Source organism: Dermochelys coriacea, chromosome 26, assembly GCF_009764565.3.
Source record: "Dermochelys coriacea isolate rDerCor1 chromosome 26, rDerCor1.pri.v4, whole genome shotgun sequence".
Taxonomy (NCBI): domain Eukaryota; kingdom Metazoa; phylum Chordata; order Testudines; family Dermochelyidae; genus Dermochelys; species Dermochelys coriacea.
The window spans coordinates 14,403,931-14,429,050 of NC_050093.1; the positions used below are offsets into that span (position 1 = coordinate 14,403,931).

At 47.1% G+C, this 25,120-nt stretch overlaps 1 protein-coding gene across 2 annotated transcripts in view; it reads right to left on the reverse strand.

Annotated features, from left to right (window-relative positions):
* Window positions 1-1,641: 1,641 nt before the first annotated feature.
* Window positions 1,642-25,120, reverse strand: part of STARD7 (StAR related lipid transfer domain containing 7) — a 31,569-nt gene continuing 8,090 nt past the window's right edge. Inside the window, exons 2-8 of one of the 2 annotated variants that reach the window (XM_038384781.2) lie at window positions 21,486-21,688; window positions 21,075-21,124; window positions 14,920-15,030; window positions 14,743-14,825; window positions 12,287-12,386; window positions 8,025-8,109; window positions 1,642-3,870 (exon numbers count right to left, since the gene is read on the reverse strand). In XM_038384781.2, the coding sequence (XP_038240709.1) occupies window positions 3,680-3,870; window positions 8,025-8,109; window positions 12,287-12,386; window positions 14,743-14,825; window positions 14,920-15,030; window positions 21,075-21,124; window positions 21,486-21,688 (823 nt within the window). In that variant the 3' untranslated portion in view covers window positions 1,642-3,679. Of the gene's footprint in view, window positions 5,278-8,024; window positions 8,110-12,286; window positions 12,387-14,742; window positions 14,826-14,919; window positions 15,031-21,074; window positions 21,125-21,485; window positions 21,689-25,120 lie in introns of both variants that reach the window. The other variant, XM_043502893.1, reaches the window with a different exon arrangement.

Below are 25,120 nucleotides of genomic sequence, written 5' to 3' on the forward strand. Positions count from 1 at the left end.
ACAATTCAAAATGATCTGGACAAACTGGAAAAATGGTCTGAAGTAAATAGGATGAAATTCAATAAGGACAAATGCAAAGTACTCCATTTAGGAAGGAACAATCAGTTGCACACATACAAAATGGGAAATTTTGGCCTAGGAAGGAGTACTGCGGAAAGGGATCTGAGGGTCATAGTGGACCACAAGCTAAATATGAGTCAATAGTGTAATGTGGTTGCAAAAAAAGCGAACATCCTTCTGGGCTGTATTAGCAGGAGTGTTGTAAGCAAGACACAAGAAGTAATTCTTCCACTCCATTCCATGCTGATTAGGCCTCAACTGGAGTATTGTGTCCAGTTCTGGGTGCCACATTCAGGAAGGATGTGGACAAATTGGAGAAAGTCCAGAGAAGAGCAACAAAAATGATTAAAGGTCTAGAAAATATGACCTATAAGGGAAGATTGGAAAAAAAAAAGGGGGGGGGGTTGTTTAGTCTGGAAAAGAGAAGACTGGGAAGGGACATGATAATTTTCAAATATGTAAAAGGTTGTTACAAGTAGGAAGAAGAAAAATTGTTTTTCTTAACCTCTGAGGATAGGAAAAGCAGCAATGTGCTTAAATTGAAGCAAGTGCGGTTTAGGTTGGACATTAGGAAAAAACTTCGTGTCAGGGTGATTAAGCTCTGGAATAAATTGCCCAGGGAGGTTGTGGAATCTCCATCATTGGAGATTTAAGAGCAGGTTAGACAAACACCTGTCAGGGATGGTCTAAGATAATACTTAGTCCTGCTATGAGTGCTGGGGACTGGACTAGACGACTTCTTGAGGTCCCTGGATTCTTTATAGACCAGCAAACAAAGAAAAGGACTTTTGAATAAATAGCCTGTGTTTAAACTGACTCAAGGTCTTCTTTCTAATCCAGGAAAAGGGAAGGACATTCTGCCCAAGGGGGCCCCAACCCTTCTGGAAGGGTTGGAAAGACTGATACCGACCAGAGCCTTTGTGCAGATGGGGTGATCTCTGGTAAGCTTATTAGTATGTTTATAGGTTCATTGTTTTTCATGTTTTTTCTGTAATGCAAAATTTTACCTTAAGAATAAGTCTACTTGCTTGGAGACAGCCACGTGGTAACTTATGTGTGGCAATTCTGCTGTTTACAGCCTCTGATGAGAAAAGCAATGCAGGCCTACTTAGGCCATCTGGCTTGCTGGGGAATGCACAGTGTAGGCAGGGAACTGTGCTGGCTGAAAAACCTCACGCAGGAGGGAGATGCAGGCAGGTCTCTGCCCAAGAGAGGGGACAGCTGGGGAACCGGGACCCTAGAGTGGGTACCCTTCCAGATCATGGAGAGAATGCCTTGAACTGACACCACCCACCAGGCATGCAAGAACATACTAGGCTGTATCTAGATCTCCTGGCAAGCAGCGTACCTGGCAGTGCACCAATTGCTGCTGTTCTCCTTGTTCATGTGTCCTGCCTTGGAGGACACATTCCTTCTCCTCAGCCCAGCCCTGCATACCCTTGAGAAGCAGCTGGCCAGAGCCAGAGGCAACTGACTCCTTCCAGCTGCCCGCAGAGGCACAGCGAGAGCTTTGCTCCGCCAACCCCATCACCAGCTCCACACTCCCTCCTTCAACCTAAGGACGCTGTGACTCCATTAGGGTTTGTACCAGTATAAGTTTATTCACACATCTGTTTTCATAGAAATGCCAGGTTTGAGTGAAGTAACAAATCCAGCGTGGCTCTGTTAATGGACCCCAATGGTCACAAACAGGAACTGAGAGGCCAGGAGGCCTCCAAAACAGCACCCCTCAACTGCACTCAGATGAGGGTCGAGCCCCCTCCCACTCACTCACTGTACCCTATGGTAGCCAGGCCCTTGAAGAAAAGGGGAGGTGCAAAGAGTTGCTTTCTGGCACCACAGCAGGATCTGTTTGTAGGAGCCCACCAGGCTCATGCCGTCTGTCTTACATGGGACTTCAAACCGCATGTTATAAGAAAAGGAGTGGGGTCGGGGTACCTGACCACTAGGGGCTATCAGCACAGAATTCAGTTTCCGCTGGGACCAGGTATATCCCGAATGGGAGGTGGCAGAAAGCTCTGGCCCCAACGTCCCAGCTCCCTGCACTGAGAGGTGAGCCCCACCAGGCAAGTGCCATGAGCAGCAGTTCCCTACAGCACAGGAGAATTCATGGAGTCCTTCCCTGTGATGGTGCAATTAGGGCTGTTCAAGCATGAGACTTCAGCCCCGTGGAAGAGCATTTGCACTGTGTGCTCCCCCCTGCCCCCCCAGGGGACTGGACTAACTCTGCCTATCACAAGGAGAACCAGGCTGACACACACTGGCTAGTACATTCTGAGTAACAGGAAATACACAGGATGGGGAGAACTCTCAGTCTCTCCTCTAGATCCAAACCGGGACTACAGGGCAGAACAGGAACCTCTGAGGTGAACACATGCAATTAGCCTGACCCAATATGCAGTTCGGTCATTGCTACAAGAACTTACTCGTTTATTAAGGTTTAACCACTTTCCTAGATTGCTCCAGACCCCTCCCTACCAAAGCAAGTGCTGCCAGCTACCCTCACCCTGGCTGCATCCTGACAGCTTCCCCTCATTGGTGTGCCTGGGAGATACCTCCTCTCCCAACACAAGGGAAGCTGGGTAGCAGCCATGACTGCACGAGTGTCTCTGATCCTACAAGACAGAGGTGCAGCTAACTCACCACAAGAGGCAGCTGTGGGCAGTTTTCTGTTCCCTTGTTAGTTATGGTGGCATGGGCATTCACAGGAGCAGGAGCTGTGCCCTCCCAGGGAAAAATCAAAATAAAAAGCCACTGAGGCAAGAAGGCAGCTGAACCAGGCCTCCTAATCCATACTCCCTGCCCAAGTGATACCAAGTCCCTCTCCCATGCCAGCCTGCAGAGCTACAGGTAGTAATGCTGCCAAGAGTCCTTCCTTCTTCCCACCAGGAAACCACAGGCAAAAATATGGTGACAGGTGCTCCGGTGCTGGTTCCCCAGGAAGCATCATCCTGTTCCAGTGGGCAACACTGAGTACAGCCACAACCCCTGCCAGGCATGGCGCTTTGCTTCCAGCTGAGGCCAGGGCAGCTGCGGGGGAAAGGCACTTGGACAGCAGAGGAACACTCCCCTCATGTGGCAGAGGCAAACTGCAGTACACACACAGTGCCACAGCCCTGGTGCTGCTGAACACAGATCCCATCCTCCTGTCCCCACCCGCGTAACGTGTTTGGGGCTGGCTGCAGACCAGCACACCCCTAAGCTTCCCTAGACCCCACCCCCAGCACTGCAGAGCCTGGAGCTTCAGGAGCCAGTGGCATCTGTGCCCAACACGAGCTGAAAGGGGAGGGAAGGAGGGAGAGACATGTTGTCCATACTGTGACAGAAACCAGGTGTTTTTCTGGGGCATCCCATCACCAGGACAAAACACCAGTACAGAGAGAGAGCCACAACGTTGTGTTTCAATGGCCAGGCCTTGCTAGGAACAAGGCTCACACAGGGGAGAGACCCCTCTCCCCACATGCTGCAGAAGACGGAGGTGAGGAGAGGTTTGGAGACAAAAGGAGAACAGCTGAACTAAGCTCCAGTGGCTACACTGACATCATAGCTCCCCATCAGCCCTGCTCTGTGGATCCAGGAGCAGAGGCTAGGGTGCTGACTCAGGTGGCACTGCCAGCCCTTAGGCGTACTCAAGCTGCGCAGGGCTGTGGGTGTCTTCGTTCTTGTGCTCTGCACTGGGCATGCTCGCCTTCCCCTCGCCACTGCTGCCGCTCTCAATGGGTTTGGCAGAGATGTAGTCCCGCACTTCAATCTCCATCCGCTTCGCTTTCAGAGCCGCTGTGTGCAGCTTCTCCAGGAAGTCTGGCATGCCTGTCAGGAAAGGCAATGACACAGTGAGCACCAAGGAAGTGCAGGGAGGGGACATCTGGACTGCTCCAAAAACAGGCTCATACCTCAACACAAACAGCCACCAAAACAATCTATCCAGTGTCTAGCACACAAAGGGAGCACCCATCTCTGCAAAACCTAGGCACCTCCATGCCCCCCGGAGCTAGTGAGCCACCTGACTAAGAGGTAGGAGTAAGTATGGTAGCCAGGAACTCCCAACTAGGTCACTGACACACTGATCTCAAGGTACAGAGAGGCAAGGTGACTTGCCTAGTTTCCTCCTCTAAGCAGGGCCAATGGTGCTATGGGGTGGCGAGGGAAAGCACACACAAGAACACTCACAGGAAGGTGTACACTATTGTTTACAGAGATGCTATCAAATCAAGAAGGACTTGGCAGGGCCATGGCAGTAAACTTCCTGTTCTGTTCTACATGAAGCTAGATTAAGGTTGCCCAAATACTTTCCATTACAAGACCCTCTTTTCAGTTGTGTATAAATTTGCCAAACATTAACACTTTGGGTTGAAATTTCTCAGGACATATTTCTGCCCCTGGCTGAATTTGTCTGGGAAGTTTCAACTGTTCAGTCATTTCTGAGGAGGAGGTTAGTTAAAACAAAGTCTTCCAACTATTTCACTGAGAAGCTCTGCTACCCCATGCTTTGCAGCAGGTCTTGAAATTTCATTGGGGAGATGCTATGGTGTCAGGGATGTGACTTGTGCCCATCCCTGTGAAAAATTAATCCAAATTTGGCCAAATCGCAAGCATGTGAAGAAGTCTCAGTTTGCACTTTAGAAAAGGGAGAAGTTCACTAAATCACCCTAGATTCCATCTGCACTGAACATGCTCCATCCCCTCACAACCCCATGTGTCATCCCCAAGTGAGCCTGCTCCATCCCGGGGCTGATCAGGACTTGCCCCGCAATTGCTCCTCCTGACTGTTGCTATGTCACTGGAACCTAAAGCAAGGAGCCTGTCTCTCCTTTGCTGATTGCTCCCCCTTCTGGTACCCAGGAAATAAGGAGGTAGAAGGAAGAAGTACCTCTGTAGGCGAGTGAGAAAATGGTGGTAGGGTTATGGGAACCAGAGGGTGGGAAGGAGCATAGGGGGAACAAACAGGCTGAGGTACAGGAACACAATGGTGGTCTACACTAGAGTATACTTCCCCAAAACCTGGTATCAAGCCATGGAGTTCTCAGGCTCCAGACTCCTCTGCTGTCAGCAAATTTCTGTGAAACTACTGGCAAAGTGTCATCCCCCTTTAGTGCAGATCCACGTAGAGTAAGAGATGGTCATTGTACTATTCCCCTCTGTTAGCTCAAGTGGGAGAGGGCTGGGTTTGCAAAGGGCTGAATCCTGCTGATGGCCCATGGGCAGATCAGGCTGATTCTACAGTAAGAGAAGTTGTTTTTTCGCCCCCCCTCCTTTTTTTATTTTAAATTTGGAAGCTAATTCCCAAAAAAGCGACACTGAAAGAATGTTAAAGATGCAAAGTCAAGCACTCAACAGTTAGGTAATGACAGAATTAAGGTTGCCCAGGCAACCTTCATTTGCCCCCTTGTGTGTCTGTATTAGGATAGTCTTTGGTTACATGATCACATAATATTTTTTCCCCAGAGGACCCAGACCTTGTGCTCTGGGAATGAATGAGGGTTGTGTAGTGACAGACGCTGTCTGTAGGACCTCTGCCTCATTTGGTGCAAAAGTCAGGTGGTGTGTATTTACTCTTCCTTTAGTGGGTGCTATGAGATACACAGGTCCAGAGTTGGAGAACTGCAATGGAAGTGGAGCAGAGCTGTTCTTTGATCAGAGGGCTATAAAAATGCTAAGTATTTCTGAAAAAAATAAAAATAAAAATCAGACCTTAGGTATCACAAGCTGGGCACCCAAAATTAGTGAACACTTGACAATTTTGGTCTTATTCTGTACCTCAGCTGCAAAAATGGGGATACCAGCATCACTTACTCTCACAGGGTACATTCATTAATGTTTGTGAAGCACTCAAATACTACGGTAAGAGTAACACAGAAAGAGTCAGGAGGAAATTCCAAGTCCTGGGTCCATCCAGTGCAAGTTTTGGACGGTGTGTGGTAAGCAAAGCCTGAGGGCATATATTGAATGAGGAGGATCAAGAGAAACACTGAACTGAAGGAGATGGGTACTATGGGGAAATAGTATTTAGTTACATGATCTCATTTTATTACACAGTGCAGATGCCCAAGGGAGCCAAATTAAGGGCTCCTGGACAACCTTAATTCTGTATTGCCCTACTTGAGCACTTGACTTTGCAATCTTAATGGTTTAATGTATTTCTACACAGGTTCTTATCCCATGCTCATAACTGTAGTATCCTACTGCTTTCAGGCATGCACTATGTACAGTGACTAACAAGCATCTTGTGCAGCCCATTCTCTCCCCTGGAGAGCCATGTGTGGCAGGGTACAGGTCAGAGTAGTGCACCTAGTACTTGGAGTGGAAGGGGAGGAGGTTTAGCTGGTGAGAGATTTCATTCCACAGCTGCAGACCATCCCCTGAGAAAGCTCTGTCTCCTGTACAAAAGAGCTTCACCTCATGGAAGAGTTTTCCATCATGCCCAAGATGCAAAGCTGCTGACCAGTGTCTTCCCTGACAGAACGTTAGCCTCAGTTAGATATGCTGGTCCCAGACCACTGAGCACCTTGAAAGCAAGAACTGAGAGCTTGGTTTTGACTTGCTTTTTGATGGGAAGCCAAAATAGGGAGTGGATGCCAGACCTGCTCGTCTCACTGTAGCCCGTGCTGCTGAGAAGATGTGCTGCCATGTTCTGCAAATGACATCAGTAGAGGCTCTCAAATTAACAGACCCTGGTGTAAGCAGGACCCAGCTGGTGACAAGGTGTTTTCAATTCAGGTCCTTGTCTCTAGCACTCCCTCATGCTGTTGGTCTGAAAGAGCCCAAGCTTTAGAGCATCCATTTTACACAGGCTTTTGGGCCATTGTGGATAGAGTCTGGGGATGGGAAACTCAAGTCCTTTAAATGGTAGTGGGTTGCTTAAGCTACAGAATGGATGGATTGTATCTCAGAGGTTCTGAGCTGAGCAGAGCAGAGCAGAGCATTCGGGGATAAGTCACCTTGTTGCACAGCCCTTCCACTCCAATCCCGGAGCAGGAAGCTTCTATGTTTTCACCCACTCTCGAGGGGAGACTAAAACACACCATGTGCATCTGCAGTGGCTAGTGAGCCGAGCCCACTTGAGTGCTTGGAGGGTCACCCTGGGAGGCGTTTCGGAGGGGATGAGAGTTTGTTCAGCTTCTTCCTGATCTTACAAGTAGTGATTTTTTTTTAATGGCAAGTTCCAGTCTGTGGGTCTCAACCGTGGCAGTGTGCCTTTAACGGCTCCTGGGGCGCGGAGATCACCTAGTACAAGGGGGAAGGAACACCATTCCAGAGTGCAAGGATTGGAGGTACAAAGGCCACAGTAGGTAAATCCCCTTAAGTGTCAGACAGACAAGAAGTCACGGACAAGCCTCCCAATTCCCATTTCCCCTTGATTGCTGGTCAAGGGGAATCAGTGAGAATCAGCACCGCTGGGCAGCTCTCCTCTACAGTTATCTTTCTCAGGTTCTTCAAACTGAAGCCCCTGTGTAGTGCACCTACCCCTCCCCATAGGGACAGAGAAACCAACAGAAAAGTCCTGAGGCCCTTCACCACGCATTCCCCAGATCCCCCACACCAGACCTCTAGTTTGTGTACTGAAGTCTGTCTGTAGTTCCCAAAGGAGGAGGTCCTTTGGACCAACACAGGCAAGATTCTCCACAAAACACCCTCCCACTGCTTTCATTCCAGAACCAAGGAGACCTGAGGGCTCATGATGCTCAAAGCATCTAGACCCCCAAACCAAAGTAGGGATGTGAGTATTGTTTAAAAAGTTAACCGGTTGACCAACTAAACGGAGAGGGACCCGCAGGGCTGGGGCTGCTCTGGCCGGCGTGGCCCGCAGGCTTGTGCAAGCCAGCACAACTGTGGCTGCACCAGCCTGCCAAGGGCTGGGGGTTAACAGTTAGGCTGGGTTAACCGGTAAGACTAATACTTACTGGTTAACTGTTTACTATTTTACATTCCTAGTCCAGAGCGAAGGGTTAGAGCCAGTGACTCACCACTAGAGACCATCCAGCTGACACAGTAGCGCGGGAACACTGTCTGTGGATTGTCGCTGTACGTCAGCAGGTAATCAAAGCCGTTCTGCAAGAGGAATAAGTTTAGCGATACCTGACCTGTCACAGGAACCTCTTGACAACCAAGGCTGATCTTACAAAGCCACTACCTAAACGGGGCAGACAACAGCCCCCATCTCAGCCAGCCTGTAGTGCTGAATGACTCACAGGAAGGTATTTTAGTTGCACAACACTATACCACACAGGGAACTTTCTTCCTGGCTGCCACTTAAAACCAAGAAGCATGAGAATTGAAAACAAATGTATCAGAATCCTGACTAGAGTCTCTGCAGATACTATTGGCATTATGTATTTTAAGTCTGAACCATTTTTCTCCTCCAGTCTCTCTTTAATTGGGGCAAGAGAAGGCTGACATCCAGGGCTTTGATGGAGAGCCGCAAAAACACGAAGACAGCTGGGACATGGAGGAAGCAAGCAAGGGGCTCAAAGTATTGAAATCATCAAATTTACCCCCAGCTCCAGGTGTCTTGAGCAAGCTGTTTCACCCATTTGCTCCATTTTCCCATATGACGACAACATATTTAGTCAGCTCCTTCCCAGGAGAGCGGAGGGTTAGTTTGTGAAGTGTTAAATGTGTCATTTACCACACTACAAAACCCTGAGCAGGAGGATCTGAGAGGCAGCAGATCAGAGGCCTTTGGAACAATACATAACAGCAATAAAATTGGAGATATTGGGTTCAGAAATAAGAGCATAAAATACAAATGGGAGGCATGGTCCCACAGTATACCAACATTTTTATGGCTGACTTAGAACAACACTTCCTCAGCTCTCATCTCCTAATGCCCCTACTCTACTTACACTACATTGACAACTTCATCATCTGGACCCATGGAAAAGAAGCCCTTGAGGAATTCCACCATGATTTCAACAATTTTCATCCCACCATCAACCTCAGCCTGGACCAGTCCACATAAGAGATCCACTTCCTGGACACTACAGTGCTAGTAAGTGATGGTCACATAAACACCACCCTATACTGGAAGCCTACTGACCGCTATTCCTACCTATATTCCTCCAGCTTTCATCCAGACCAGACCACACCATACGATTCACTGTCTACAGCCAAGCTCTACGATATAACCGCATTTGCTCCAACCCCTCAGACAGAGACAAACACCTACAAGATCTCTATCAAGCGTTCTTACAACTACAATACCCACCTGCTGAAGTGAAGAAACAGACTGACAGAGCCAGAAAAGTACCCAGAAGTCACCTACTACAGGACAGGCCCAACAAAGAAAGTAACAGAACGCCACTAGCCATCACCTTCAGCCCCCAACTAAAACCTCTCCAACGCATCATCAAGGATCTACAACCTATCCTGAAGGACGACCCATCACTCTCCCAGATCTTGGGAGACAGACCAGTCCTTGCTCACAGACAGCCCCCCAAGCTGAAGCAAATACTCACCAGCAACCACAAGCCACACAACAAAAACACTAACCCAGGAACCTATCCTTGCAACAAAGCCTGTTGCCAACTGTGTCCACATATCTATTCAGGGGACACCATCATAGGACCTAATCACATTAGCCACACTATTAGAGGCTCGTTCACCTGCACATGTACCAATGTGATATATGCCATTATGTGCCAGCAATGCCCCTCTGCCATGTACATTGGCCAAACCGGACAGTCTCTATGTAAAAGAATAAATGGACACAAAGCAGACTTATAAGAATTATAACATTCAAAAACCAGTCGGAGAACGCTTCAATCTCCCTGGTCACTCGATTACAGACCTAAAAGTCACAATATTACAATAAAAAAAAACTTCAAAAACAGAGAGACTGCTGAATTGGAATTAATTTGCAAACTGGACACCACTAAATTAGGCTTGAATAAAGACTGGGAGTGGATGTGTCATTACACAAAGCAAAACTATTTCCCCTTGTTTATTTTCCCCCCTACTGTTCCTTACATGTTCTTGTCAACTGCTGGAAATGGCCCATCTTGTTTATCACTACAAAAGGTTTTTTTTTCTCTCCTGCTGCTAATAGCTCACCTTAACTGATCACTCTCATTATAGTGTGTAGGATAACACCCATTGTTTCATGTTTTCTGTGTGTATCTATCTTCCTACTGTATTTTCCACTGCATGCATCCGATGAAGTGGGATTTAGCTCACGAAAGCTTATGCTTATATAAATTTGTTAGTCTCTAAGGTGCCACACGTACTCCTGTTCTTTTCTCAAATCTAGGTTCCAATCAGCTAGCTGCTACACAGGTTGACCAGCCAGAGTCCAAGGGGCAGATCTAGACTGCTATGTATTCTGCTAATACCACATAAAAGCTCCTCCCAAGTGGTTGAAGCACAAGGGCCAAGATTTCCAAGAGTGATTAGCAATTTTGGGTGCCTGAGACTCCTTAGTTGGGGACTGTCCTGCTTTGAGCAGGGGGTTGGACTAGACCTCTTGAGGTCCCTTCCAACCCTGATATTCTATGATTCTAGGGGCCTGATTTTCAGAAGGTGAGTGCTCAGAACTTAGGAGGAGTCTCAAGTTGGGCACCCAAAATCGGTTATTTTCAAAAGCAAGATAACATAACACAACTCTTGAAAAAGTGTTAGGCAGGTCAGAGGACATGATCAAAGTGGTCTCTTCTGGCCTTGGAATCTATGAAAATCTTGGCTAAACTTTGACTTCGGGTACTTAGCTCAATATCAAAACCAAGATGATACCAAGGAAGTCACAGCTTTGTGACTGTGACACAGGAATCTCTTGGTGCCAACTGGCAAGGAGGTTACAGAAATCTCCTGAATCTGGAATAGACATGGTAGCTCATCAGGAGAGCATCACGTAATAGAAGCCTATGTCACTCTGGTCATCAATATAATTGTAAAATGTATGTATGGGTACTATGCAAGGAGTTACGTATATATACTGAAAATATGTTCTCAAAGAATATCTAGGCACTGGTCACCAACAAAGGTGAAAAACAAGTTTTCTGTCAGACAAGAGATGTTTACCTGTCTGGCTATTTAAATGCACATTAATAATTGTATGTTTCACAATGAGCCACCTGTTACCAATCTGAACTGAATGCTAATGAAGGATTGTAAGAAATTTCAAAGAGAACAACAGTGTGTGAGAGTGAGTATGGACCCTACCTAGAGGTGCACATCACAGGTTTGTTCTACTATATTTGGGACAAAGACGATATGCTGGAATCCGTCACCTAGGAAGCAAGTGCACAGCGAATTTGCTTCATGAAAGTGGGATCTCAGCTAGGCTTGGCTGAAAAAGCTGGAGAGGAACTTGGGCAAAAAGCTTCTTTAGACAAGACAGTAACTTGTTACAAAAAACAACAAGGAGCCTGGTAGCACTTTAAAGACTAACAAATTTATTTGGGCATAAGCTTTCGTGGGTAAAAAACCCACTTGACATCTGAAGAAGTGGGTTTTTTACCCACGAAAGCTTATGCCCAAATAAATCTGTTAGTCTTTAAGGTGCAACCGGACTCCTTGTTGTTTTTGTGGATACAGACTAACACAACTACCCCTCTGATACTTGTCAAGTTCAGTCTTCAGAAAGAATTATATTCTTTTATATGTAACCATTTTCCCCCAACATTCTTACTCAGTATCACCTGAATCTGTTCTTTATTCTTGTTTTCACTATAAACATAACTCAGTCCTGTGGTGTAAGCTAAGAGATGGCCCTGAGTTGAATGTGAAAAGCTAGTATGTCCTGTTCCTTTGGGAACAGCAGGCCTGGTAATTCTGAGAGCATTCAGTGGACAAGGGCTGGATACTGCAGGGGATACTCTGAGGACTCGGGGGTTGGTGTGTGCCTATTGCTACCTGTACATATAGCATGAGGCCTGAGGGGCCTGGAAGGCAGTACTTGTGCTGCCAGAGGCTGGTGGTTTCAGGGAGCTGATCCACGGCAGGCACAGACAAGACTTCCTTATGCTAAAAGCAGGCAATTGTCCAGGGCCTCACAGTCCTGGGTCCCATCAGAGTGGTTTGTTGTCATTACGGCTAGGCGAATCTACACAGCTCTCCCCTTGTTACTTAGAGCTGGTATCCCTGGTGCAGCAGCTGCAGACCGCAGAGCTTTAGTCAGCATATTCAGTTACCACCTTTCAGAAGAGGTCCTGTCCTGACTCAGGTTCTACCTGGGGAGGCCTCAATGACAGCCAACTGTTCCCCTGGTTTTCCAGGCTGGTCAGGAACTTACCTCATCGAATGTCTTGTGTGGTCGGATAACCATCTGGGATTCATAGGTTCGAACCCGCACGAACTCGGGATCTTCTGGGATACCTGGGTGATCCACTGCTCTGGAATATATGCAAGATGGGAAAAGGGTATTTATAACCCTGGGTAACCCCTCTTGAGGTTAGCTTAAGACCTGGGTCTAAATGGACAGATGCTGACAGACTGTACTAATCATCACATATGATAAAATATAGACGAGTTTCTCCACAATGGTGAGAACCCAAGCTATTCTCAGAGAGCCTCCTGAAATTTTGCTGTCATTTAGAGAGGCTCCAACAGGCAATTTATAGTAATACCTAGATCACAGCGATTTACAAAAGGGGGCATCAACATCCCTATTTTACCAGTGGGGAAACAGAGGCAGAGACATGACTTGTTCAAGTTCCCACAGGCAGTCTGTGGAAGAACAGGAAACGGGCCTGCCCTATTATCCACCCTGCCTCCACTGCCATTGATAAGGCATTTTAAGTAGTCATTGTGTGTCTATGAACCAGGTATCGCTACGTATGTGACTAAAACGCACACCAGATAGCCCTCTCCAGTATTCTCTTCTAGCCCAGTGGTTCCAGAACTGGGCTCTTCCACACCACGCTAGACATGACAGAAGGGCTTCTGACAAGGGACCCGAGAAGTACCGGCCTTTCCAATTTTGAAGCCACATCCCCTTTGAAGCTCTCATTCTTTCCTCCATTACTGGATCAAGAACATCGCTCATCCTTCAGCCAGCAGAACGGAGGCCATTCCACGGACTGCAGGGCAGGAAGCTCGCACAACCATAGCAGCATCTGAGCACCACTACTTGAGCCTTGTGCTCACTCAGTTCCAGCTTCCTTCATGCCCTCCTCCCACAAGCATCTCACTCGCTCTCTCCTACGCCTGGAAAGACCCTCTCACTCCTCTTCAAATATCTCATCAAAGCCCGCTTCCTCCAAACAAGCTCCCCCACACCAACATAACAAGAAGGGGAACACGATGCACACAGTGCAAAATGAAGAGTAACCTCTTGATTTGTCACCATCTAAACTTCCCTCTCACTCCCATGCCCTTGTCTGCCATTACACCTAGATTGGCAGGGACCATGTTTGACTGTCTATGCAGCAAACGTCAAAGCGCCGTATAAATGCAGGATAGTCTCTAATTTCATGGATACGTACTATTTGCTAGGGCATAGGCATAAGAGACTGAATTAAGGTTGCACTGAGGCTCTAGTAGAGACACTTCTGCCCATTCCCTGCCTTGCCCCCAAGTTTGAACTTTTCTTCACTGTCCCCATCCCAGTCCTGTCCTTACCCATGGCTCCTTGTTTCAGTCTATTCTCCTCACCCCCTCCAAACTCTATCCCCAGTCTCCTTGCCCAGCTATTCCCAGTTCTCCCCAGGCCCATCTTCTCCCCACTCAATGGCCTCCAGTCCCTCTCCCCCCACCCATATTCCTCACTCCCACTAGCTCAGAATCCCCCTCCCTGGACTTCTCATTCAGTCTCCTCCCTGCATTGGCAGTCCCCACCCCTGTGCCAGCCTCCAGTCCCAGTCTGTTCTCCACCTCCCCTTCAAAGCTTCTTGCCCCAGCCTACTCCCTCTCGCCCCCCAGGTCCAGCTGTTCCCCTCTGCCCCCCACATTTGAGTCACGTGGCTTACTCCTTCAGACTGCCTGAGTGCCGGCATGAGAGTCGCTGAAAGCTCAGGAGAGAGAGGCTTCTTGCTCTCAGTTCTGGTGCCCAGCCCTACCCTGGCACAAAGCTGCTAATAATAGGGAAAGTCCAGCTTCACTCCCTCCAGCCCAGGGCTACAGGTATTGCTTATTCATACTGTGGAGAGGCACAAGCACAGCCGGGTCAGCACTACAAGCTGGAGATGCTGGAGCATGCACAATGCACATAAAATCTCTGAAGATTTTAGCTTAAAATCAAAGAAGTCTCTCTACTGAGCACATGTGAACTGAGATTTTTCAAAGAGTTACAACTTGGCCAAATTAGGGTAGATTTTCATATGCTCAGCAAAAGGCACATCCCTGATAAAAAGTCCACCCTTCCTGCCAAATTTCGAGTCCCTCTTCCAAGATGCAGGAGCACACGAGCTTTTCAAAGAAAAGCTGATCAGAATTTACTACTACAAAACATTTTTCCCTAGCCTTATTCTCAGAAACAGCTGAACCAGCACAGTTTCTGAGGCAGACACCCAGCACAGAAAATTTGAAAACAGGGTCTTATAATGGGAAGGGTCAAACAAACAATCTATAACTAACTGCCTATAACAACCCACTGACCCAGGCAAAAGAATGGCAAAGGAGCAAGGCTTACAAAAGAAACAATGCCTTTGCTATCTTTGTCAGAGTGACAGTGAGTCTAAGGACAACCCCATCCTCACACCATGGCGCTAGGTGTAGCAGGAATAGCTAGATTGCGTCAGTGATACATACCGTGACACCAGCACCATCAGATTGTTTTCCTGGTCCACGCTGTACCGCCGAACATACACATAGTCCCGTGAATACATTGGGTACTAAAGGAACAAAGACATGCAAATCAGTCCCTTCTAACACCAGACAGGCCATCAGAAAGCAAGGGGGGTGAGGGAGGGAGGAAGGAACACTCACCGGGAAGTGAGTTACCCAGTGAACCACCTCCGAGCCAGTGGACAGGTCTCTCTCAATCACATCCAGTTTGATGACCAGTGAATCCCATTTCTTCCTGTACTCAGTGTCCAGCTATGGAACAAGGGAAGAACTTATGACAATTGTGTAGCACGTTTCTTCTATAGTCGAGGTTATGGCTGGAGGAGGTGCCCCCCACCTTAGAAAGCCAGACAAATGAGCAGTTCCTTATACTGTGGAAAAGCCAAGCTCTACCTGCCAAAAATAAACACTGCTTTTGGGAGCCAGGCAGCATTACAGGAAGTTTATGACCACTAAGATACTCTTGCTGGGAAAAAACACAGTGGCGGGGATGGCAGCAGGGACACAGGACTTTATAGCTTTTCCCCCCTCTATAAGGCTGCATTGGGAAGCAGATGCTCTGCTGAGGAGGACTGGGGATAGAAGGCCCTAGAGTCAGACTCTAGAGGCCTACAACAGACCATCACACAGAAAAAAATTGTAGGCAAATACTAGAATAATCTTGGTGACTCCCCCTCATTCCACTCACACAGAAAAATGGTAAAGTAAAAAACACTATCACCTGTGGCAAATACTTTTCACAAAATGACGACTCCATATTTGACCTCTCAGTCCTTGTCCCTCCACAAAAAAACCTGCACAACGCCTTCAAAATACGAGCTTGGGAGTTTAAATTCATAACTTTACTAGACCTTCAAGATCACAGTGAAGATAGACACTGGATTTATGGCTTATTACAACAACCTGTAACCCACTAACCCCCCTTTTTTGTTCTATGACAGCAGAGGTGTTAACAGGCCACTTCACCTTGAATGATTTCTTACAATCCGTGTTAACTACTTATGCTAAACAATCTGTTCCCGCCTGTATTCAGCTGGGACACTAACCCCTAGTCTACACTAGTTAGGTCAATGTAAGGCAGCTTACATCAATCTAAGGACTTGTCTACATTACAAAGTGTTGTCGACAAAATGCATGTCTATGATCAAAAAGTGCTATAAAGATTGCTATTGCACGTTCACACTATGCTCCCTTTATCGGCAGAGCAAGTCCGCACTTGGTGCTCTTGCACAGACGGTGAGAGCAGTACACTGTGGGTAGCTATCGCACTGTGCTGTTCACCACTTTCTGAAGGTAGGACTTGTGGGAAGGTGGAGTGGACCGCAGAGCATCATGGGTGTGAGCTCAACGTCCCATGATGCATTATTTTGTGTCCTAGTATTCCCATGGTCTTCTGACTGCATTTTTCAACAGCCCCAGTTTACTGTGTGTCCATCTCTGTATGAAGGGATCCTACACTCCTCTCTACTGTTGTGGTCATGTGGTTATGAACACATCACGGATGGACATGCAGTACATCATGAGCTCCCAAACTGAACAGGAATCAGAGTTGCCTGACCTGCTGCGTGCCAGGGAAAGAACCACCACCAGATTACTTTAGGCATTCACAGAACAGCTGCACATGGTGGACTGTCGCTTTTGGGTTTGGAAAACAAGCACCGAATGGTGGGATTGCATCATTATGCAGGTCTGGGATGACGAGCAGTGGCGGCAGAACTTTCAGGTGCAGAAAGCCATCTTCCTGGAACTGTGCGCGGAGCTCGCCGCAGCCCCGTGGCGCAAAGACACCAAAATGAGAGGTGCCCGCTCAGTGGAGAAGCGTGGGGTGATGGCAGTATGAAAGCTGTTAACTCCATCCAGTTGGTCGCAAATCAGATCGGGTTAGGAAAGTAGGCCATGGGGACTGCGTTAATGCAAGCGTGCAAGGCCATTAATTGCATCCTGCTACGAAGGACCATGACTCTTGGCAATGTGCATGAAATAGTGAATGGTTTTGCAGAAATGGGATTCCCTAACTGTGGCAAGATTATAGACTGAACACATGTTCCAATTTTCACCCTGGACCATCTTGTGACAGAGTACATTAATAGAAAGGAGTACTTCTCCATGGTATTGCAGGCACTAGTTGATCACTATGGGCGTTTCACTGACACCAATGCAGGGTGGTCTGGGAAGGTGCATGACAAGCATCTTAAGGAACACTAGCCTGTACAGAAAGCTACAAGCAGGGACTTTCTTTCCAGACCAGAAGATTCCAGTGGGGGTATGACGAAATGCCCAGTAACCTTGGGAGACCCAGCATACCCCTCACTCCCTTGGCTCATGAAGCCTTACATGAGAAACCTGGACAGCAGCAAGGAGTGCTTCAACAATCGGCTGCGTAGGTGCAGAATGACCACGGAATGTACATTTGGCAGATTAAAAACACACTGGTGATGCCTTTATGGCAGATAAGATCTAAGTGAGGAAAACATTCCAACAGTCATAGCTGCCTGCTGCATGCGCCATAATCTTTGTGAGACTAAAGGATGAAAAGTTTGCCCAGGGGTGGAGGGCTGAGGCAAATCACCTGGCTGCTGGTTTTGAGCAGGCTGATACAAGGGCTGAGACACACAACAGGGGGCAATTCGAATCAGGGAGGCTTTGAGGCAGTATTTTGATCATGAGAACCAGTAATGTGTATTTCTATACAGCAGTCTGCCAGACTTCATTAATCTCAGTTTTGTTTGCCTAACTCAACATGATTCCTAAGCAGGATTTGCAGTAAACAAATGATTAAACTCATGCCTATGTTTTACTACCAGTTGCAATCAATAGGTGTAGGGTACAAAGATTGGTCATCTTTCAGAGAGTTTGTTTTTATTAAACACCAATTAACACACACAAAAGGCTTGGTGGGAAGGAAGAGATCAGTGAAGGACAGTGTAAGCTCTCAGAGCTGTGCGTGAATCCAACTATCATTTTGGAAGCTATCCGAAGGGGTGGAGTGAACAGGATACCGAGACGTTCCGAAAAGTTGAAAGGAATGTAGGGGAGGAATTTGGGGAAGGCATGGAAAACAGTTCTGTATTGGCTGCAGGGGGTAGAGCACGCATCTGTTCTGACTGCAGTATGACTAGGGACTTAAGTCATGGAAGAGCAAATGGAGATGCTGATCTGCTCATGGGCCTTTTGAATGCATGCCTCACTCTCCTTTCTGTCCTGCCTTTCCATTTCTCGCCATTCCCTGCATTCTCTGCCTCAGAGGATTTGAGCACCTTTTGGAACATGTCTTCCTTGCTACGCCTTGGTTGCTTCCTTATCTGCCAGAGGCGCTCCCCCAAAGGCCACATCTGCAGAAGCACAAGGAACAATACACAGAAGCATGATTGTTAGTTCACGCACAGCACTGAATCATTACAGTAAAATACACCTCTTGGAACATACTAATCACTTTCTCACTGACCCTTAGCAAGCAAACACCTTGCCGAACACGCTATGTTTCAAGGGGATCAGTGCAGGCGAATAGGGACAATATTGTAGATTCTGCCACCATTTTCCACAGGCAGGGGTCACTGAAGCAGATCTCACTCCTGAGGGTAAGCAAGGATTCTAGGATGCATCTGCTGCACACATGCAGCTTCAGACTCGGTCCCTAGGCTGTTCACCTGTGTGCCGCTTTAGTCCCTGAACAAGTGATTGCCAAGTGGCGTGGGAAAGTTTCCTACAATGGGGGAAGGAACAAAGCAGCTCTTCCAAGGAACCTTTGGCAGAGGATTGGCGAGTACTTCCAGGAAAGTTTTCTAGAGATCTCTCTGGAGAAGATCTCTCTGGAGGATTCCTGTGAAATCTCGGTGTGCATCAACACACTGTTCCACCGCACTGCTTAGCTGCGCAGGGTAATTTGGAGCACACTCAAATCCAGCTAGTCTTGCACATTTCTATCCCTTCACCCACTTCTACAGAATACAAAGCAAAGGGAAGCTGCACATCATATAACTGAGCAGTATCAAGTCAAAAAGATCACTTACCAGGAGTCTCCTCTCCTTCTTGTCACCGGCAAGGGACTGCGGGGACTGGCTAGACATTTCCGGAGTGGAGAAGAGTTCCTGACTTGCTGCCCCATTGGACAAACCGCTGTGGGCTCCACATCGTCCTACAACTCCACCTCCTCATCCATGACTTCATCTTTGGTGTTAGGTCCACTGTCTGCTGCCTTCAGCCACGCCAATGTATCCGGGGGCTATTGATGGTAGGGTTGCCGCCAAGGATGGCGTACAGCTCCTTAGAGAAGCGGCAGCACCGGAGTGACAGTTTGCCTCCCTTGCCTTCTTGTATGCCCACCTCAGCTCCTTTACCTTCGCTCTGCACTGCACAGTGTCCCAATCGCAGCCTTTATTACACAAGCCACAAGAAATCTCCCCATAGGTATCGAAATTCCTACGGCTGGACTACAGCCTCCTTTCCCCACATACACAGCAGATCCAACTCCTCTGCTATGGTCCAAGTGGGAGAGCATTTGCCACATGCACCCACCGTGGTCAGCTGGGAAGATGCGAAGTGAGCTCTCCATGCTGAGCAAACACGAAGTAGAATTTCAAAAATTCCTGGGCCTTTAAAGGGGGATGTTTGTGTACCTGGCTGCAAGGCAGTGGAGTTTGAATTTCTGACCAGAGGGGTCAGGATGGGCATTGTGGGACACCTTCTGGAGGCCATTTACAGCAACAAAACCAAAAGTGGTGTCTACACTGACACTGTGTCATTAAAATTTTGCTGCAAAAAGCTCTGCGCCTCTTGTCAAGGCAGTTTTATTTTGTTAACAGGAGAGTTTTGTCAGCAAAAGTAGCATTGTAGTTTTGTCAATAAAAGCTGCCTTTTGCTGACAAAACTGTGTAGACAAGGCCGAAAACAGCTTATGTCGACCTATGTCAGCGTCTACACTACAGCCTTGCTCCTGCCGAGGTAAGAGTCCCACTACACCAACATAACTGCACCTCCACGAGAGGCATAGGGCTTATGTTGATGTAATTAGGGTGACAGTGTCTGTGTAGACACTGCGTTCCTTACATCGGCTGTTGGCTGTCTTATCAATTTCACGGCTCCTCTGGATGCTCTCCCGCTGACATAGTTACCACCGTTCATTGAGCGGCTTTTATTATGTTAACGGGAGAACTCTCTCCCATTGGCATAATGCAGCTACACAAGTGCTCTTACAGTGGCACAGCTGTATCGATACAGCTGTGCTGCTGAAAGCTTGTAAGTGTGGACATGGCCTCAGTCGATGTAGTTACGTTGATGTAGTGCCAGTGTAGACACCGAGTTGTTTGCATTGATTGTTGCTGCCTTTCAGAAGCTGTTTCACAATGCCCCACACTGACAGTTAAACAGCAAGTGCTTCTGGTGAAGATGCACACCGCCGACACAAGGAGCGTAGTGTGGACATGCAAAAGCAGTTTAATTACTGCGGTGGCTGCAAGTCGATGTAACCTTGGGTCAACTTAACTTTGTAGTGTAGACTTGCCCTCAGTACCTTTCCCAGACCTAAAGAAGAACTCTGTGCAGCTCAAAAGCTTGTCTCTTTCACCAACAGAAGTTGGTCCAATAAAAGATATTACTTCCCTCACCTTGTTTCTCTAATACTAGGTTGCGCCAGTAGTGAGGTGGGATATGAGAGAAGGATGACTTTGGCAGCATTAACAATTGCAACTCTGGATATTCTTGCTAACCATATAAAATGTCCAATCCTTTTTTGAATCTTGCTGAGTTTTTGGCCTCAACATCCTATGGCAGCAGGTTTCACAGTCTAATTATGCATTATATGGAGAAGTATCTTATCTAGAACTCACGTCTCCTGAATCCAAATGCCATGCCCTATCTGTTGGGCCAGGACGGCTACCATGGGGAAAACAGAGTCTCAACTAATTTAAGCAGCTCCATCCTGCCAAGTATTTTTGATTCACCAGAAAAGACATACCAGGTAATTAATGTGAAGAGGGAGCATAGAGTTTATACCAAGGATTTACTTAACAACGGATCCTAAGGAGATTACCAGCCAGACAGGGCATAAAGCTAACAGGAGGTGAGCAGAAGCTGTATACATATGTAAAGCCAAATAGACCCACTTCCAGGTGAACTACAGGTGGATTGTTAATGCAGAGCAAATCACCCTGCTGTGGGCATCACAACAAAGCAAGCCCTAGGACTTGCACGCCCCTCCTATGCGGATGTTATATTAAGTGCTGTGGGTAGAGAGTTGTATTTTATTTCCAACACCTCATGCATCCTGGAATTAGAGATATGGGCCTAGAAACACTCACCTGCACATTGAAGAACTGCCTGGGAGTCACATCTGTATACGTCCCAAAGACTGCAGTAAAGGGAAACAGAGTTTTGAGACCACATGTACAAGCCAGTTTTTGTATCTCAGTTCAGTGGGATCACATGAGAAAGGTCTTTTCCAGAAGCTGCTATCAGGGGCTGGAATCATACTACAGAGGGGAGGAGAGGCAGTGACCAGAAAGAGGGACAATATGGGGGAGGATGGAGAATTCCAGTGAGAAGCTGGGAGAGGGAATAGTATGATGTCAGGAGAGAAAGAAGGAAGTAGGTTTTAGGACAGGCCATGCTGAATTTTTGCTCAGCGTTTGAGAGCCACGCACAGAGCGTGAACAGGCATCATACTGCGACTGACAACACACAGAGTCAGGCAAGGGGGATGGAGGAATTACCTCTGTACTGAAACAGGTGGGTCCCTTGTATTGGACGCCTCCACAGCTTGAAGTGCTTCTTGTCCATCACCATCTCCCAGGGGTGCTCTTCGCGAGCGGCTGTTAAATCAACATGGGTTTTGGAAACCAGCTTCTGGTGCTCTCCCCCGCTGCCCTGGAACAGCCTGGAGACTTCCTCCATGTGCTTCATCTCCTCTGCAGACCTGGAGTGGGAACAGAGGAAAGGCTGTGCTAGTCAGTGCCAAGGCCTTGCCACAGAAGAGGCCAGGACCACCTACTATTTTGCTACATACACAGCCTACGAGGCTAGCAAAGTATTTTCTGCCTTCATTTATCCCAGCAGCAGCCACGTTAGAATAGGATTCCCCGGAGGTGCCAGCAATGGGCCGCACACTCCCTCGCCAAGGGAACAGAACCCAGAGAAGCCAGGCTGGGAAAGGGACAGCAGCTCCACTGTATACTCTCTCTCTCCCTGGGCAGAGTTCTTCATGCTACCTGCTAGGCTTGTCAGGACTCCAAGTGAAAGCCTCCTTCAGCATTGATGGGGATTGCAAAGATCTTTTCTTGGGGAGGAGAGAAGGGGGCACAGTTGGGGCAACCATTAATGCCAACACTGCTGCTTAGGAAGCCAAACTGCCTGTGTAGGGAGAGGGAACTGCAAAGGAGCCTGCTCCTTGTACAGATGGACTGAAGCTTTCTACAAGGTCAGGAATACTTTCCCCTTGAGAAGAACAGACTCAGCAAGCAGTATTTGCTAGCATTCTCCACACATTTTTAGTCCCTCAAGCAGGGTCAGAACCCCATATCACCTACAAGAGATAGTTCTAAAGTTCACAGGTGGAAGTTAGACTTCGCTGGGAGGTCAAATGGATCATTCAGCTCTTGTAAATTAAGCTTCCAGTAAAAAGCTACAGCACTGCCCTGGATTTGAGGGGTGTATATACCCCCAGAATGTGATTAAGCTAATGGAAACCATATTATGTGTATTCAGCTACCCTGAATTAATGAAACAGAACTACACATAGCTAAGGGTTAATTTGGAGACCGGCTTTCAGAAGCAATGTCATATCTAGCAGGCAATTTCTGCTAATCAGAATGGGAGGAGGGGACAGACAGACAGACAAACAAACTGATATGGAAAACCTTGGTGGTTGGAAAACCTTGAATCTAGATGCCTCTGATATTAGAAAGTTTATTGAAAGTTAGGAAAAGTGATGATCAAGTGGGGGGTCATTATGACCCGTGTGTTTTGTAGAAGTTAGTTTTAAAAGATTGGCTAACACAGTGTACTTTGGAGCAGTCCTCTGAAACTATCTTGAGAAACAATTTTCCTGACACCCTTTTGCACCGATGGGTGAGCACCTGGCCACTGCGAACCTGCTGTTTAGTTACTCAATACCATTCCAGATGTTAGGTAAGTATCTGGGATGTTCTAAACCTATTACTTATGTCTGTGTGTGCTTAAATCTGATAAATTGCAGTTTTAAATAGATCACGCTTACTTGCATGAATCTTATCGGCCCGAATTGCTGTGTTCCTGTTGATTTATTCCTTACACCAGCTGGAGTGAAACAGTTAAGTTGCCCATGTTGTTAACTTAACTTCTGAAAACCCTGGGTAACAGCAGAGGCAGCCAGCAGTTATCCCAAGTAAACAGATGATGGACTAGATTGCTAATGTGCAAGGGATGAACTGCTAAAAGAAAAAGCCTTGACAAGGGAAAGAACCTCTTTGGAACAAGGTGAAACTTTGGGACTAACCCATTGTTAAAGATGACACTTGCAGCACTGAACTAGAGCCAGGGTGCTCACTAAGTCAGAGAAGTATAGCTTCCCAAGATAATCTAGGACAGGTTGTGCCTATTTTATTAGTATAATGTTTAGCCTTGTAAAAGTGGAGACCCCATAGTGCAGCAGACAACTAAACCCCATTGTGGCACTGCACCCCATTGACCATAGTAATATGATTATGATATAATTATGTAGCATCTTGTATAAAGTATGCCTTGTAAGGTATCATTCTAAAAAGTCTTGACCTGTTGAAGATTAATATCCTGTTAGATTGTGTGCGAAGTTATACAGTTTTGCTAGGTAAGTGAAAACACCCACTGTCAGCCTTTCAGGTACAAAAATGAAGAAGCTAGACAGTGCTGATGGCTCATCAACAAAGACAATGGACCATGGAAGAGCTGAGCCTTTCTGTGAATGTTTCAGCCAGCCTATAAGCAATGGCTGCTGTGACTCAGCAAGGCATGCAAGGACATGTGACCAGACCACATGATACTGAACTCCATTTTGGTACCTGTATTTGTCCACAAACTGGGCTGGAAGCTTAGCTTAAAACAAAGGGTTCCTGCCAGATGAAGAGACTATATAAGGTGGGGAGTGACATCATGATTTGTCTTCACTCCCCCATAACTCAACACCTGAAAGATGTTCTGAAAGACAAAGGACTTGGAATGCCGTCTGTGCCTTAAGAATCTGCAAGCCTGCTCGTATCATCAGTCAGGGTGAGAAACTAATTCAAATCCTATCTATCTAGTATGCAAGGCTTAGTTCACATTTTTGTTTATTTGCTAGGTAATCTGCTTTGATCTGTTTGCCATCACTTAAAATTTATCTTTCTGTAGTTAATAAACTTGTTTTATATTTTATCATAACCAGTGTGTCTTTAAGTCCCTGGGAAAATCTCATCTTGGTTAACATAGGCATGTGCACATCTTTCCCACATCGAGGGGAAAGCAAATTATATTGATGTTTCTTTTTATGTCCCACAGCAATCTGGCCTCCAAGGAATTGTCTAGTTCCCCGCGACTCCTCTGGCAGCTCTGCAAATAATGCAGGATCAGGAATACTGTGCTTGGAACACTCATCACAATACTGCAAAGCTGTGCAGGATTCATGCGTCTCACAGAGATGGCGGACATGGGGGCTTTTGAAAAGAGGCGCAAAACATTATAGGATGCAGATAAAATTATGGGATGGAGAAAATTGCCTCAAGGGACATTGAAACCATGTTCCCAATCAACCCTGCATGACTCGTTTGCCCCCATGAGGCATTGCGAACCCTTCCCAAAACATCCTGCGCTAGATGGTGGCAAGTTGCACAGTGGGAGAGCTACCCACAGTGCATTGCTCTTTGCATCAATGCAAGTGCTGCTAGTGAGGATGTGCACCGCCGACACAAGAAGCGTAGTGTAGACATGCAAGAGCAATTTAATTACTGCAGCGGCTGTACGTCAATGTACTTATGTTGACTTAATTTTGCAGTGTAGATTTGCCCTACATCTCCTCACATATTCATTATGCAGAAAGCCATCAGAAAGTTGCCCAGTCTGGCCTCTGCAAAGACTTATTGGAGCTAGCAGTAGGAGGATGGCGCTTCCTGATGGCAGTGTCTTTAGTAGCCAAATACTACAGAAATGTTTGTCTATCTCTTCTTATCTGCTAAAGTTGTACTAAGAGTTCAATTTTGGTACATTCATACTACTGGAGTGGTACAGTAACACTTCCAAAGGTCTGTTCACTTTACTGTGCAGCCAACTTTGCCATTTCCTTCAAGTACACATTAAGAGCCATTCCAACTGCGTCTGCCATGCCAGTAGCTCACGGGCTCTCTGACTGATCCAGTCACTT